The sequence below is a fragment of the Melanotaenia boesemani genome, chromosome 19 (assembly GCF_017639745.1).
Source record: "Melanotaenia boesemani isolate fMelBoe1 chromosome 19, fMelBoe1.pri, whole genome shotgun sequence".
NCBI lineage: Eukaryota > Metazoa > Chordata > Actinopteri > Atheriniformes > Melanotaeniidae > Melanotaenia > Melanotaenia boesemani.
The window spans coordinates 11,456,338-11,473,592 of NC_055700.1; the positions used below are offsets into that span (position 1 = coordinate 11,456,338).

At 38.0% G+C, this 17,255-nt stretch overlaps 1 protein-coding gene across 3 annotated transcripts in view; it reads right to left on the bottom strand.

Moving 5' to 3' along the window:
- Positions 1-15,809, bottom strand: part of arhgap24 (Rho GTPase activating protein 24) — a 69,039-nt gene extending 53,230 nt beyond the window's left edge. The window contains exons 1-2 of one of the 3 annotated variants that reach the window (XM_041970584.1): positions 15,356-15,809; positions 5,065-5,280 (exon numbers count right to left, since the gene is read on the bottom strand). In XM_041970584.1, the coding sequence (XP_041826518.1) occupies positions 5,065-5,265 (201 nt within the window). In that variant the 5' untranslated portion in view covers positions 5,266-5,280; positions 15,356-15,809. Of the gene's footprint in view, positions 1-1,022; positions 1,080-1,755; positions 1,783-5,064; positions 5,281-15,355 lie in introns of those variants that run through there. The other 2 variants (XM_041970585.1, XM_041970588.1) reach the window with 2 other exon arrangements.
- Positions 15,810-17,255: the final 1,446 nt, after the last annotated feature.

Below are 17,255 nucleotides of genomic sequence, written 5' to 3' on the forward strand. Positions count from 1 at the left end.
AACAGTAATTAAATATAGCATGTGCTTTAGGAATGCTAAGAGCCAGAAGTTTCATCTGGTGATGGTGAAACACTTTTCTTATGTAATTTTCTTAAAAACATTCATTATTCTACAGTATTAGATTAGCACCCAGTAACATGTGTAGTTTTTTAATATAAATGCTGTGACCAGACGACAATGTCAGGTGTGATTTTTAATGATAAATAAGGGGGTGTTTGGACAAAGTCCACTTTTTGATCTCATTTTACAAACATTAAGTGTGAGTCTGATCACGTCTCAGTGTGATGTTGCTGCAAACCTTAACTCTTCTCGAGGGTTTTCATCCCTCTGTGACGGCACTATAAAACAACATAACTGTGGTCTGTCAATGTCAAAAGTAACTACAGAGCGATTCTTGTCATCCAAACAGCAGTAAGAAGCCACAATCTTACACAATGAATAATAACAGAGCTGCAGCAGCATTTTGTTGACTCCCATTAAATGCCAAGGTCAATTAGTTTTCATCTTATGCAGGCTAGATAAGGGACTTTTTGAATTTTTTTAACTGAAGTATTTTTAAATAAATAAAATCAGCTATTTTTTGTCTGTGTTCAGTGGCCTACTGAAGCTATGAATATTAATCAGCTTACTTATAAGATTTGTTATAGCTAGAATCATAATATCCAAATTAAATTTTAATATCCTTTTAATGTTCAATCCAGTGAAATTGTTTCTGTGTATTCATTCATAATTCCCTAACTCACTCATGATGTTACCTTCAGTTCTTCACTAGTAGAAGTGATGCTTAGTGATTTAAATGACAACGATCATGCCATTTTAGCCGCTACATGAGTACTGTCTTTGTTTATGGCTCAGCCAGATGAAATTTGAGTCTATGTGTCTGTTTATCCCAGAATGTGCGGGTGTACATGCATGCTTGAGCATGCATACATCTCCATGGACCAGTGAGGACAAGCAGATGGCATGTTGACGCTAAGCCTACACGTCTTGTAGTCTATGCATGCTTGTCAGTGACCCTTCACCTCCATCTGACTCCCATTCTTCAGATTCCACGCGTTGCTCTGAGAGGTTTGGCCCAACTGTAAAGGACACAATATGGTCGCTTTTGTTGGGAATGATGACAGATTTTCAAGTATTGTTATCTACAAATATCAGAGTTCCTCTGTGCTGTAGTGTTTGAAAACAATGTCTAATCCTGCATATTTTATCTTGCAGTAAAGCATTTTAAGTCTGTAACAATAAAACAATCATTTTTCCTCTTCATGTTCCACTGATGCAATGAAAACAGTCTTGCAACAAAGGATGAAACAGTTGTGTGTCGGTACTGAATACAACGCTGATGAAAACACAGTCACCTGGCTAGATGCTTTCAGGTCAAAGATTTCTAACTTTTTTCAACTAAACACAGCCTGCAGCATCTTTTAGTTTTCATGTTTCTTTTTTTAAATACTAATTTTTAAAAAAGGCTCCACTTCTCCTTATCACCACCTGTAGTGTGTGGACAAATATTTAAATAACAGGGTGTAAAGTTAATTTCACTTAGAAAAACTGAAAAGGTTTTACAGAGTACAAGATACATGATTTCAAATGTTACCATTTCTTTTTATCTGTTGATTGTATCTGCATATTAATGTTTGTTAACATGCAGCACAAATACAGTATCTGTTATATCAAGAAAGATTTATGAGGCAACTTAAGATACTTAGAGTCAAGGAAATCACTACAGGAGCTCATTTAATTCATATAGTAACTTACTTTTCCATCCATCCATCCATCCATCCATCCATCCATCCATCCATTGCAGGTTATCTGCAGTCATGTTTCAAATTCTATCTGTGCAAAGAGAAAATTCTAAATGTTGCCTAAAACAAATTAAAAGCAAAATTATAACAAAAAGAAGAAAAGTTTCAGCTTAATCTCCATTTTGTACAAAAAAGCTCAAGTCTAACTGACATTTAAAGACATCTAAAAACATAAATTATCAATTTGAGCAGTAAAGCTATTGGTAATTATGAAAAAAATAGCTATGATTCTGAGTTTTTACATTCCTCCATAATAAAACCCATTCACCTGGAGACAGAAACAGGTAAGATATGCTGATGTACTTAGCTAGTCAGTTTGTGTTTTCACTGGCAACAGCAAAGGGCAGATGTTCTTTCTCCCACTGTGGAAACAGCAATTAGGGTAATATGACAGGGAACAAATGGAGACTTCACAGCATGAGAGAGAATTAATTAATGGCTGATCTAGATAAGGCCTCAGACCTCTGCGTTATGAAGTTTGTTGCTGAGGATGGGCACTCCACACAGTTTAAGGTGAGAGATGCATCTTGGTAAATTTGTGTCTGTTTGTTCTGAAATAGAACAATAAAATTAGAAGCTATGAGAACAATTTAAGTCAGTAGTCTCTACTCTTTGTGCTTCCTTTTGGGGTGCAGGAAACTCCAGACTAGCTTATTTTAACTCATTTCTTCTTGGATTGTTGCTTTTGTGACTTTTCCTGCAGCACTGCATTGGAGGTCATGGAGATTTAAGGACTTTGAACATTCTCCTGTGCCTGACCTAGTTTAACTGAAATGAGCTCGTTCTTTAAAAAAAGTAGCAGTTTCAGGTATTCGTTGGTTAAGAAGTAGGGCAGGAATGAAAAATGGCAAGACTTGAACAAGTTAAGTGTTTGTCTGGTGACCTGTAGTTAGTTGAAGGTGTATTAATGATTATTTTCTGGAAAGATAAACATAAAGACAAAGATATCTCAGAAAAGCTCTTTTCTTTTATTTTCTGTAAACATCCTTGAAGAGCTGCTCTACAGGTTTTCATCAGGACAGTCACATTACCAAGCACAGAAGCCAAGCAATTGGCACTTCCAATATATTCAATAATCAGAGCTTCTCAGAAATAGTAGTGAACAATATATCCTTTCCTTGTCTGGCTAGTGGCCCACCTTCAGATCTGGAGCTTTAACCTTCAGAGACTTCTCCTGCTGATGTGACTTGGGTTTGGCTGAGCTCAGTTTGCTGGGAAATCAGCCAGACGAGGAGAATAAAGATTTAATTTGTGGTCAAGCATTCAAGTTTCCCCTGGAAAAATAAGATATAGTTTGAGTGGAATAGATATTAGAGACACATGTGGTTCTTTGTGCATTTTGCAGGAAAAGAATTGTGTTTCTGGTGTGAAAACCTGCAAATGGAAAAGTGTAACACTTAATAACTAAATGCTGAGAAAGAATGTGAAGGGAAGAAACAAACAGAGGCAGAACTAAAAATGTTAAGAATTTTAATTAATAATAAATAAAAAGCTATAGATGGTGCTATGCATTGATAATAACTTAATATCTAGTAAGTGTGCACATCTGGTGCACAAAGGTTATGAAAAGCATGTATGAGCTGTTAATGATTTAGCTCCAGGAGCCAAACAAACAGTACTCTCAATTTGGTGAAGCAGAAGGGGAAATTAATAGGAATCATGTTGGCTTTAAAAAATGAACAGGAAAGGATCAGATTTCTGTTATTTAATGAAAAGGGGATTTTTTATGCCTATTGTTTTGATGCAAATGCAATCAATGCCAGTGCAAACCTCTATAAAAATCTACAATATATTTTTTGTTTATACCGCTATAGAGTTTATAAGGTTTAAGTTACTGTATGGCAAAAAAATAAAAAAAAATGCTGTTATTTTGTTCCTATTTTAACAGCTGTTTGCTGAACTTCTTAGCCAGTGTTCTGGCCACTGTCTATTGCAGGATGTAATAAGATAACCACAGAGATTAACCCAAAAATAGTCCAGTTACAACAAATTTAAATGAATTATTAGCCCATCTCTCTGCTAAACTAAAGAACATGAGTATAATATGGTATGCATTTTCTTATTAAATTTACCATGTGAAAATAATTATTTATCCTTCTCCACATTTCTGTGATTTATGCTTTGTCATGGGAACCCACTGTCTTTCTGGCTGCTTCTGTGTTCTGCCTTCAGTTCAGGTGCTCATAATGGGGGCTGCCTGGTAACAGCAGTGCTAGAGATGGCCTTACTGTCTACATTACTGAATTACTCATTCTCTCCCCTCAGGATAGCTTCATGTGTTGGTTTCAATTATTTCTAGCTCATGGCTTTTTACTTTGACTTATTGTTGACCAGTCAAAACAGTATGACTCGTCTGAGTCTGACTTGGATATCTGATCTCATTTGGCTGCACAGCAAGTTGTTTCTGCAAGTGTTGATGGGGGCCCTGAAAGCCCAACATAGTGCAGCTAAAGAAAATATGAAAGACAAAATTCAAAGCAACAAAGAAAGCTTGTCTACTGTTTGAGCAGCATGAACAGCATTTAGGAAAAAATTAAGGAAAATACAGAAAAATATATGAATACCAAACGGTGAGGTACTTCTACAATCCAGATCCTGACATGGATTCAACTGCAACTTCAAAAAGCAAAAGCAAAACAGAAACCAACTGTATTCGGTGTGTACCTTACTCCTTTGTTTTTATTTCACTGGCTATCTAGAATCACCAGTTTGATGCTTGGGTGTGTTTGCTGGTCCACCCAGTTTATTTGTATTGGTTATTTTGTCCTATTAAAGGATTACAAATTCTATGTAATAAGATTTCATGCTTTCGGTTTTAAAATGATGTGATTGCATTAAAGAAAACATCTGACAACGTCAAGGATTTACTCATCAATGGGACAAAAGAGCTGCATGTGAATATGGGTTTGTTTTCCTTGAACACACCTGAGTTTGTGCAAAGTAATTAACTGTACTTAGAGCAAGTGCAGCAGCTGCAAGGGCGCAGCTGAACTAAATAATTCCTAAACATTTTTTCAGCTGCAGCACAAAGGTCTTGTCTTTAATTGAATGTTTAATGTGTGCAGCATCTTTTCATTTAACTGGATTCATGTGGGTTTGTCAGCACAATCAACTCAGAGGATTAAGACTGGATTTGTTGATTTTGTTAACAGAAATCTAGACATGATATAACTGCCCCCCAAAGCTCAGTAATAAGTCACTGTGTGATGCCACAGTTAGAAAATAGGCAGGAATTAATCCTTCAGTGCGCTTACAGCCTTACCAGAGCTTTGGTCTCCTCCTCATCTTTGTAGTAGTAGAGTTGATCCCCTTTCAGTACAAACCAACGATTGTGCCAAGTCTTGACAAAGCCTCCTTGCTTCCTGAGCCACCCACACCTGATGACATTCAGCCTCTGAACCTGAGTGCTGGGCTGAGCACTGCTGCGCTGAGGACTGCTGTGTGAAACATAGTGGTCGTCCATTACAGCAACTCCAATCTGAAAGCAAACAAACATATTTCTTATAAGAAGCCGTGAGGTTTAGAACATATTTTAACCAAAAGAGAACTGATAAAAAAAATTGTGTTAAACAAGATAAAAGTAATTTATCTAGATGGACCTTTTACTGACTTTTTTCTGTTTTGAAGCAGTCAGATAGGTCTAAATGTTGCAAGGAGACAAAGGCAGAAGTAGAAATGTAGGAGGAGGAATTCACAAGCCATTGAAAAAGTTCAAATCTCTTTTATCTTTTTTTTCCTGTCACCCACCTACGTGCTGTATGTTAGCTTACCAGGCATGTGTGCCTGTGTTAGATTTAGGCTCTCAGAACTTTAGATTTGGAGTGGTGGTAACAAGCTGAACTTGTCTGAAACAAAGAATTCTCACTTCTCTTGTAAAATCATTGAATGAAGACTGAAAGAGCACTGGCTTCAGGACGGAAGGAAACATGTTAAACTGCATTTTTGTTTTTGTATTATTGGCAGTCACGAATACATTGCCAGATTTTTTTTTTAATTTGTATTGGATGTGGTTTATTGATGTTTTGATTATGGTTGGTTTATTGAAACTGAACCAGATTTCAATTTCCGTTACAGGAATATCCCTGAATAAAAATGACATTTTTATATTTTTTCCTGGCACACTGGCTAAACAGCTTGAGACAACTACAGTTGCTCTTCAACCCCACAGATGTTTTAAGTTGATAATTTCTGGGGCCCTTCCTTTTCATGTAGACCAAATCTAATCTGACATCAGCACTGTGTTGTCGGACCTTCAAGGTCAGATGTTAATAAACTGCTAAATGACACAGATGCCATTTTCACACCAAAAACAGCATGTTTAGGTTTATTAAACATGCGTACACCCATTAAAACAAGCACAGTAAAGCTTTTTCCATTACATCCAGTTGCAGGTTTATCACCAGCGCTCTGAAGTATACTGTTTGGTCCAGTATTCCTCTACCTCTCAGAGGACAGGTGTGTCAGACTGACAACATGAAGGGATGGTTATTAAACTGCTTCCCACAGGCTGGGTTTCTGAAAATCACAACTTCATGAGATTACTGGGCTGCTGGTTCACTATTTCTGACTGAACCATGGATGTTAGCCCTGACACCAGAGAATTAGTTGACAGGTTAGAAAAAAACAAACTGAAAAAAGATCGATCTTCTTTTGTCTGCAACTTGCTGCTGTCAGCCTTCTTGTGAGACATTATGGCCAATAAACGTGTTTTTGCCCACACATAAGTGTTGTGTGATGATGAGCCGAGATGGAGCTGAGAAAAACCTACATCCACTGAGGAGTTATTTTGACATGAAACCGAATTCTGATTGTACTTTGCCATTGTACTCAAAAGCCAGGTGTCTGTGGATGTTTTGACCAGTAAAATAAGCTTATATGAGTAGGAATATCTTTCAATTTGTGAATCCTTTGTCTTGCTAAAAAAAATGAATAAAAAGAAAGCTGTAGGCCAAACAAATCCTATTTGCCTGCTGTAGTTTGACAACTCATCCTCCCTCCCAACTTAGCTCAAATCCTCAGACATGATGTATTGATTAAATCTCTTTGCTTTTTTCTACTCCTTCTTCTTCAATTTTTTTTCTAACTTTTCTCCATATTTGAAGTATGAGGAGATTGTTCTTAAGTTTTTAATGTCATGGGATGTGTCTTCATGTTAGCCAAGAGATGGTGGAGGACAGGCATGTTTTAGAAGGTAAAAGTATGCCATCTAACATGTAGTTATTGTTATAAAAGTATGTATTGTGCAACCAACTGATATTCACTATCCTTTATGTAAAATATTAAGTGACCTGAGTACCCTGTACAAGAGATATGGTGTCAAGAACTCAGATTCAGACTTAAACTCCATGTTACTTTTTAAATCTAAGCCCCTGTGGTTCCCCCAAAGCACTATACAGTTAAATATCAATATACAGATGAATGTGATAAATGTACTCAGCTTACAAAGAGACATTGTGCACATCTTGTTTCCATATAAACACAAACCTCTGCTTTATTCAGTGACATGTGCACAGACTGCTGCTGTCAGCTTTAAGCATGTTGTCAGTGGCTGTCATTGTGCTTGGTTTGGTGGAAGTCCAGCCAGCCCACAGGTCCAGATGAGGACCAGATGCAGCTCAGCAGTTTTCCAGGCAGCAGTGGAGCAAGTGCAGCAAGGCTGCGGAGGTGGATACAAAACCTTTCTCTAGTTCTGTGCAGACAGTGCGATGTGAAAACATGTTCAGGCACAAACATGTTCACACTTTGCATTCCTGGAAAAAATAACTCTTTTTAACGCATTGTAGGCTTCTGACAATGATAGGGATCTGCACATTAGTTTGAAAAAGCAAGATTTAAAAGAAAGAAAGAAAAAGAAAAGAAACAACTCAGAACAACAAGACCAACTCGCAGAATTAAAGATATTTTTATTGCCTGTGATCATTTAACACTTATAAAGGAGTAAGGAAATGACCAGCATATGTTTGCAGAAATGGCTTACACAGTTATATGTTGATGCAGGTAGTTGCTGTATTTTAGGGGATGGTCACAACTCCACAGTGTCATGCTATAGTTAACAGCACTGCTGGGATGTGCCTGCACACCTCCATGAACTGAAACTGTGAATTACTGCAGGCTCTCTTCATGTGAATAACTTGGAGGTGGCAGACAGTAGAACACTATTTAAAATTTTCACCGCAGTGTGATTTAAATGGAGGAAATAAATTACCAAACAAAGACTGCATACATAGTCATGACTAAACTATAAATTACCAGAAAAATAGAATGCACTTAGAGGAAAATCTTATGTTATTTTGGCCCATACAGGATCAGCATGATAAATTGTGACCTTCAGGGAGTTGCTCATTTTAATTGTGTTCCCAATGAAAATACATTCTGTGCGTTGTGTCAGAGAAGCCTGATAAAAACATGGAATAATTATGTTCTAACTATACCACTGAAGACATAAATCCTAAAAATACACAAGATAAAAAAAAAAAGATTGGAAAATGTGGCTGTTCCATCATATTTAATCTAAAACTTTGGTTTATGACCAGATTTTCCAGTAATTAGCTACCAGTGTTTTTTCTTTAATCCCGAACAAAAAGATGACATTTTGACATAATTCACTAACACGATATATTTGAAAGACTTAAGTGTAATTATACCTTCTCAAAACCTGTCCTGTCCTCAGTACTGGGCAGCCTCTCAGTGCTTCTGTTGTACTGTACACATACACTCACCAACCACTTTATTAAGTGTACTTTGCTTGTACTAGGTGGGACCTTTTGCCTTCAGAAGTGCTTTAATTTTTCGTGGCATAAATTCAACAAGATGTTGGAAACATTCCTCTGAGATTTTGGTTTATATTGAAATAACAACATTTAACAGTTGCTGCAGATTTGTTGGCTGCACATCCACGTTGTAAATCTCTTCTTCCACCACATCCCAAAGGTTTTATATTGGATTGAGATTTGGTGACTACAGAGGCCATGAACTCATTATCATCTTCAGCAAACCAGTTGAGATCATCTGACCTCTGTGGCATGGTGCATTATTCTGCTGGAAGTAGCCATCACAGAATGGCTGTGTTGTGGTTTTAAAGGGATGGACAGGGTCAACAACAACACTCAGGTAGGTTGCGGTATTTAAACAATGCACATTTGGTACTAAGGGACCCAAGATGTGCTACTAAAATATCATCCACATCATCACACCACCACCAGCGTGAACTGCTGATACAAGGTGGAAGGGATCCATGCGTTCATGCTGAGTTTGTCAAATTATGACCCTATCATTGTAATATAGTAAGGTATCAAGACTCATCCGAACATTTTTCAAATCTTCTATTGTTCAACTTGGTGAGTCTGTGTGAATTGTGGCTCCATTTTTCAGACCTTATCTGACATGAATGTGCCATTCGATGTGTTTTGTGTTTAGAGGTATTTTACACACCTTGGTTGTAACAAGTGGCTATTTGAGTTATTGTTGACTTTCTATCATCTCCAACCAGTCTGCTGGTTGGAAATGGGAGTTGAAAAAAGATCTTCTTAATGACTGCATCTGGTCTGTGGATTTTTCTGATGGTAGGAGACTTATCATAAGTAAGTGTAGAAGACATTGTAAAGGATCTATATCAAAGCAAACTAAAATCTTTCCTATACTACCCCTTTAAAACCTAACTTAAGTTTAACCTAACTAAACAGTGACTATAAGCTGAAACAGTAAGCTAAATAGAGTAGAGAAAATAGTGGTTTAGGCAGGGAATGATATTTGCTGACATTAATGGTTGAAAATACACCATCAAGCCCTCCCACCCACCCAACGGGATACTTTTCAACTTGTTTAAATTGGTAAACACTCTTTCATCACAGGATTACATTACTGTGATGCAGCTTTCCCTCTATGTGGTTGTTTTGTGTCCTACATGAAAAAAGGGAAAGTTATTTGAACATGTTTTGTGACAGTTTAATAAACTGCCATGAAACTTTTTTTTGGCTACAAAAATGACAGGCTTAGGAATTCTATTGCATGCTTTTCCACTACACTTTGGTTACTTGCTTCTCAATCATCCTTTTTATTTGCACAAAATCATGTGCATTATGTTTGTTCAATGTATCATAATGACTTGTGACTCCACAATGAGGCCATTAAACCTGACAGAAAAGCAAATAATTGTTTGAATTGATAAATCTGATGTTGTGTGGGAAGGAAATAAAAGGCAAAGGCAAGATTTATGACCCATTTTCCAAACCTAGATTTTATATGTAGCCATTCTCTTTTGCAGACCCCTCTCCCATGAGCCTTGCTTATGGTTCCAGGTGTGGTTCTGAGCACATTTTTAGAGCAACTGCAGAAACACATAACTACCCGACTGTTGTGTCCACTCAGCACACTGAAAACAGCACATCCGAGGCGTATCCTGTGTCCCTTTGAACACATGTTTGTAGATATGTATGTAATCTATTTATGTCAGTGTTTTTATCCCTTGAGCTAGTCTCCAAAATAGGCACTGGAACAAGATAGCTTATATTAATGATATTACTCCAGCAATAGCACAAGGTTTGAAAAGGTACGCAGAACACATTGAAACAGGATAGCTTCAAATGGCAACTTGAAAAATGAAACTTTTCATGAAAAGGTAATGAGATGAAAAATATATATAAGCAGTCTGCTTTAAATGTTTACGGTCTCATGTAACATTAAGTAAGAGCTTTAGAGTAATTTTCTTTGTCAAGATTAGTGATGAAATAAATGATAGTGATAATGAATTTGGGAATGTAATAGGATGCTTAATTTCCAAAGCAACAATTCTACTTTAACTCTGAGCTACTGTCTGCACGTGTAGACTGTTTTCTGTTATCCTGTTTCAAACATATTGAGCTTAAACATATTCCAGGATGTTCTCACAACATGCCTGTGAGCTTTGACCACTCTGGGAAGTCAGTGGGAAAGGACACTCTAACCTTCACTATAAACAACAACAGCTCAGTGTACAGAAAACACTGCAAACCCGGAAAGAAAACACAAAGATAGTCACAAATCAGCCCTCTGTGGTTTTGCGGCATGTCATTTCTCAGCAGGGTGTAACATATCTGTGGCTCTGTGGCAGTCTTATAAAAATGGATGAATTGCTGCTAAAGGACAAGAGATAAATGGAGAGACTGACTTTGTCTGTGAGGCATACTTATCTTTCAAACTTCCATTAGTCTTAACTTCTATTTGAGCACTGGGGTATTAAAAGCAAATCTTTGTCTCACAGCCAGGCTGTCTCAGGCTTAGGGATGTCTTGGTGTTAGCTTAGAAATAAGCATCTGTCAGTAATATAATAAATACAGCTCCTTAATGACTCCAGAGTAATAAATGAACAATAAATACATTTACTGAATCATTTCAATAGACTGTTTGATAAAAAAAAAAAAAAAAAAGGATACATAAGTATGACTTAGCATTTTAGGTGAAATGCACCACATACTGACCACATCTTAGGTACCATTATGCCCCAAGACTATGGCAAAAAAAAAGGTGTAACCACTAAACAAGAAAGGGAGTTGGATAAAACTGAAATAGCTCTGAAAAGTGATTCTACAGGCTGTCTTGTCTGTGCAGGAAGACTCACAGTATTAGGAGGTTGCCAGTTTTCAGGGTTACATAGACTGTTTGTTCCCCATATGGGAAAGTACTGGAGCCAAGTGCACACAAAAAGCCTCAGCTGCTGTTTGACACATCTTTCTTTGAATTGAGTAGCTTTGGAGAAAAGGAGACAGAGGCCTCTGTGCATAGCCCAGATTATCCTTTGGGAGATTCAAGTTGTGGAAGTAGAAATGCAGAACAGTACAATCAAAGATTTGGGCTGTAAACACAAAGATCATTAAATCATTTAGATCATCTGATTATTGGGTCCAGTGCTTTCTTTTCTTTCTTTCTTTCTTTCTTTTTTTTTTTTTTTTTTACAGTTTCTCAGAGCTTTGCACATTCTGACTTTGGTTATGAAAAAATCTTGGAACCAACGATTAGACGTTCATAGATGTGATTATTTTCTTCTACTAACCGGTCCATTTTGACAGCAATGTAGAGAATTTTTTATATGTGGCAGACAAGCCTTTATCATCTGTTTAACATTAGTCTTCAGTTCTGCATTTGCTGTATTCCACATTGACCTGGAGGTTGCCAGTCATTCCCACGGCAACACTCCTTTTATTGTAGGAGATCAAAGTTGCAATTAAAGGCTAAATTGCAGAAAAATGAAAACAATACCAAAACTGAAATTTATTGAGTCTGATACAAAACCCACCTACATATTTACAAAATAATAAGCAGCTCAGTGTTTTGGGCAGCTGACTTAATCCACCTGGTGCTGACAGGCCCTATTTGCGTTCCATCAGCAACATCACTGCATGTTCACCTTTTTTACATGTGTGCCTATAACAGTACAAAATATTACAAAACATACAAGTGAGGAAACATGAACTTCACATTGCCAGTCAATGCTGTCAATCCTTTAAATATCCCCAAATAACTTCCCCCCCTTGAGTGGGAACAGAATAAGGCCTCTATGGTGCACATGTGTTAAAGACAAATATAACCCTTGCCTGCCAAAGCTGCAGTCTGTTTCTGTTTGACTCCTGCTTTAAAGACACAGAGATGAGGGGAGGGCAGGTTGCTGGCTGTGCTGTTGCTGTGCTAATAGCTAGAGAGGATGTGAAAGAGGAAGGGCTTCAGAACAACTACAGATGGAAGAACTTGCACACATAAAAAAATGTGATACATGCTCCATTCAGCACACACATAAGTCAGGTCTGTCATGATTTAATGGAGGATAGGGTTACAAGGAGGTCAGGATCTGAGAGGCTGTCCTTCATTAGGGTATACGCTCATAGCTCATGATCAGTCCCAACACAGCTCACCGTGAGTCAAAGAGAAAGATGGATACAGAAAGAGTTGAAATGAGGTAATGTTGGTAATATCACAGACACAGAGGGATCAATTCATGGAGACAAAGTCTCCAATAAGCTCTCTGGTGACTCTGGTCACTGTCTATTTTGTCTACACGCTGATATAGACACCATATGTGCCCTCTTCATACTCTACGATAGCACACTTATTCTCCCACCGGCATCACCGCCTCTCGCTTCTCATTTTCTTAAATGCCATGTGTCACAGCATGTCTGGGAACTGAGCAGCGGTCCTGCAGAGAGATGATGGTGAAGACTTCACATCAGCTGCTGACTCTACATGTGTTGGACACACAGTTACAACTGAGCAAATGATACTGTTGATGTGGCAATCTTTTGTAATGTGAGAATATCTACATGTTAATATATTACAGAAGATTGTATTATTTGGTGACAAGGTGAGAGGAAAAACAGGAGTTGCACCTAGTGATCATGGTTTATCATTCTTTCATGAAAGATGAAAGCTTAGCTAACTTTGGATTTCAATCTTCATATATACACACAAGCTGCAGTGTCAAGTGACACAATAGATGTAGTGAATTTTCTTTTTTACTCTGGGTTCAAATCTGTCTTAGAGCACCAATTGATCCCCCCAAAACAAATGTAATTAGAATTACATCTTTAAAAGTGTACTTCCTTTTTTCCCCATATAAAAATTACCTTTTTACTTTGGAATGGCTTACTGACACAGATTTATGAATTGCAACAGTAACTGATGTTCAGCATCTGTGCTTCTGCTGCCCTCTTTTTTCTTTTACCCTTATCCATCCATCCATCCATCCATCCATCCATCCATCCATCCATCCATCCATCCATCCATCCATCCATCCATCCATTTACTAGGTCATGGCATCTGGCGCCCATACCAGCTACAACTAAGGGAGAGGCTGAACAGGTATCTGAAAGGAGTGAATAACTTAATTTCTGTTTTTTCCTGTGATACTCATGACACCAAAATTTACATTACACAATATACAAGGCTGCTGAGGAAAAACATGTATGGAGTCAAGCTGTGCAGAAAAAGTGTAGAGTAGCAACCCAGCAGTAGCAGCAGAGTCTCATTCTGAGCTGAAATGAAACAATTTTCTCTGTTTAATTAATGTACCATGACTAATAGATGGAATTTGTCAGCATGGTGTTTAAGAGCCCTATGAAACTTTCTTAAAGTAAAGTTAATTTTTCATCAAAGAAACCTTCTTCCAGCTCAAATATGTTCACAAACTCACATTGATTTACAGGGTTTAGTAAACCTCTTGATGTCAGCTAACCTAATATTAAAATGCCTAATATTAAAATAAAGAGTGCGATCAGTCACCCTTTCACACATGCAATGCCATAAAGCAAATGTGTGTCACTTAAAATGTCAAACTTTCCTTGACTGAAGCATTTTCCAAAATGACTGTAACTTCATTTTTGCTGGAACCTCCGTCTTCACCTAATAAACTGATATCAGAAAGTTGGGCCTGGGAACAGTCCAGAGCAGCAGCTGACACAGGGAACCTGATCTCTGGGCTTTCCAGCAGCACAGCTTGTGTGCTGCAGACATTCCTGGCACACATGGCTCATCATCCCTCGTTTTACTTCAGCTTGTGCCCTGTTTGCTCTCCCATCTTCCTTTTCCATTACTACACCATTCAGGGAAAACGTGCTGCAATGATGTCTTGGTGTTCTGTCTTAATTTATCAACATTCTGTCTTCAGTCCCTCTCATCTGTTCTTTTTATGCTGTAAGCAGTTGCAATTCATTACATCCTGGCACATGCAGCTCTCCTACCACACTTCTATGGATAATTGTGTTTTAGTACATTTGACCAGCTACAAGCTAAACAGGAGGTCAGGGTTTTGGAAGGCATAAAAAAGGGATTTGCCATCTTTACTGCACCGCAATTATAAATAAAAACCTTAGAAAATGGTCTGTAGATCTGCTCTAACAGAGTCACAGGTGCTATAAGTTTAGATTACATGAAACCTATAAAACTACAGAGAATTTAAGGTTTGGCTGCTTTTTTGTGGTAATTAAACAGTGTAAATTGGTCATGCATATTTGTTATGGACTGCCAATGTAATTAATACTCTTTTAACTAATATAAATTATTTTAATCATTGGTCATGCAATTATTTCCTCTATTACACCTCTGCTTCACTCTCAGCATGACACTCACTGCAGGTGACACCTCTGATTGAGCTTTATCACTGATTTAATATGACATATAAACAAAGAAGTGGCTGAGTAATCAGGTCCATTAGAAGGTGGATGAGATACATAGTTTATCTGAAAGATATGTTGAGCAATAATGCACTTGCTGACCTTCCCTAAGCTTGATTACATGTTAACAAAGTAAAACAAACACAAATAAACTCTATAATTGTCTATTATCTATCCTGCCATCCCACAAAATCTGTTGTCATTAATTCATTTTTATATAAAGCTGAACTTCAGGGATATCTGCTTTGCATATTAATGACATAACTTTGTCACTCCACTCCCACTTAGACAGATCATTTGCCTTCTGAACTGCAAAGGGGTGGAGGGCTCTTTAAAAGTAATTGTAGAACATAAGGAATATTGCCACAAACTCCTTCAGCATTCAGACAAAACAACCACAAATAGCAGCAGACTCACCTGGCAAACAAAGAGCCTTGTTGGATCCTTTAGCGCTGATATGTAATGTTTGTATCCAAACTAGCTGCAGGTAATCCAAGGCTGAGACAAGATCAAGTTGGAGTCCAGCTCAGTTGCTGCTGCTGCTGCTGCTGTTGCTCCCCTCCTGGACTGGCTCAGTTTGTTCAGAATAGACTGAGGTAACTGAGGCTCAGACGAGCTGCATGAAACTTTTCCCTTGACTGCTCACACCATCTGCATGCTGAGAAAGTCTCTGCTGTGGACAGGATGACTGTCGCGGTCAGCACAGACACACATGGGGCACCATTACAGCTGGAGTCCGCCCAGACACATGCACATCCACGTGCACACTCACACAAACACACACACACAAATGCACACACACTCTCCCGACACTGCAGTCTATGCAGTTATTATTCCTCCAGTCATCCTGACGGTGAGACGTTCACACTCAGTCTGAGAAGATTGAGTGTGCATAGTGGTTACACAGAGAAGGAGGAGGAAGGAGAAAAGGGGGGGGTGCACGAGTATGTTTGAGGAAGTCTCAAGACCAGGGCTGGGACTGAGCCATATCCCAGCAGTGTAGATGACTTTGTCCTTTATTCCACATTGAAGACAAACAAGTAGGAGCTTTTAAACTCTTATACGAACTTCCACTTACTTGAAGTGTCAAATGCCAAGAAATCAGATTTTCCCATAAATCATCAGTGACTTATCCAGCACACACACTTAGAAAGCTACCCCAGATGTAAGGTGTCTTTAAACTGACATAAACAAATGGCTGTGTGAATGCAGCTCAACAAACATTTATCTAGTCTCTGTGCTCACTTTGGTGCAAACCCAGCTGTGTACACGGCATGGACAGTGCATTTGGTTTATTTAGGACTGGTCTAAATGTTTTCCTTTTCCACTGTGCTGCAGCATTTCTTTTTTTTCTCTAGAAAATTTAGTCTTAAAACTATTTTCCACTCTGAATGCAGGTTGCAAAGACTTCTGAATATATACAAATACACATAGATATACTAATATGTGTAATATTTGTGACAACAGTAAAATCGCCTTTTTAATTTTTTCTACATTCAGAGAAATATTTGTTGTAGTTTTCTTAGTTCAGTCAAAAAGCTGTCATGTGTCTTTTTTTTTGGTCTCTATAAAGAAATTAAAAAAAGTTTATTTAATATAATTTAATTTAATTTTGCAATTTATATACAAAATGTGCCATTCCAACATACTGTAGCTCTATCTTGGTGTTCTCTAGGACATTATGTTGGCCTATGCCAGCTGCCAGGCTTTGTGTTTTTTTCCACTTGTTTTCCTTCTTACCTTTTGCAAGTGTCAGTGTTTTCCCTCATCTGTCTTTCGCCTTGCATGATCCTGGCAGTCTCCTTGGCACAGCTTCAGTTCTTCACCTCATCACCTCTCAGCATGTCTGCCCTGGTTTCTCTACCACTTGTTGCCAGATAATTGATGTCCCAGTCAGTGAAACATTTAGGCCAAGATTCGAAGTCCGATAGTCTGATTTTATTCTCTCTAAGTTAATCGTGTTTTCTCTGTGGCACAGATCCCCTGCCATTGCTTTTCTGCCAGCCCAGAACCAGCCTGCAATGTTTAACATTCAGAATACCAGAGGAACCTAAACCTGCCCCATGTCCCTGCTACTCTTAGTCTCCCGAGCTCCGGAGAAGTTCTTGTCTTAAGAATACATTCACTCTTCACACATCTGTAAATAAAGCCTCACAACCCTTTCACCTGTGACACAGTCTGCTTTTAGGTCTATGCATCCTGAAGGACTGCGACGTGTTCTCTCAAAAAAATAATTGAATAAATCTCGCAATGACATTATTGAAATGTCATTTTGTTTTCCTACAATATACATCAACTTTCATACATATCTTCAGTT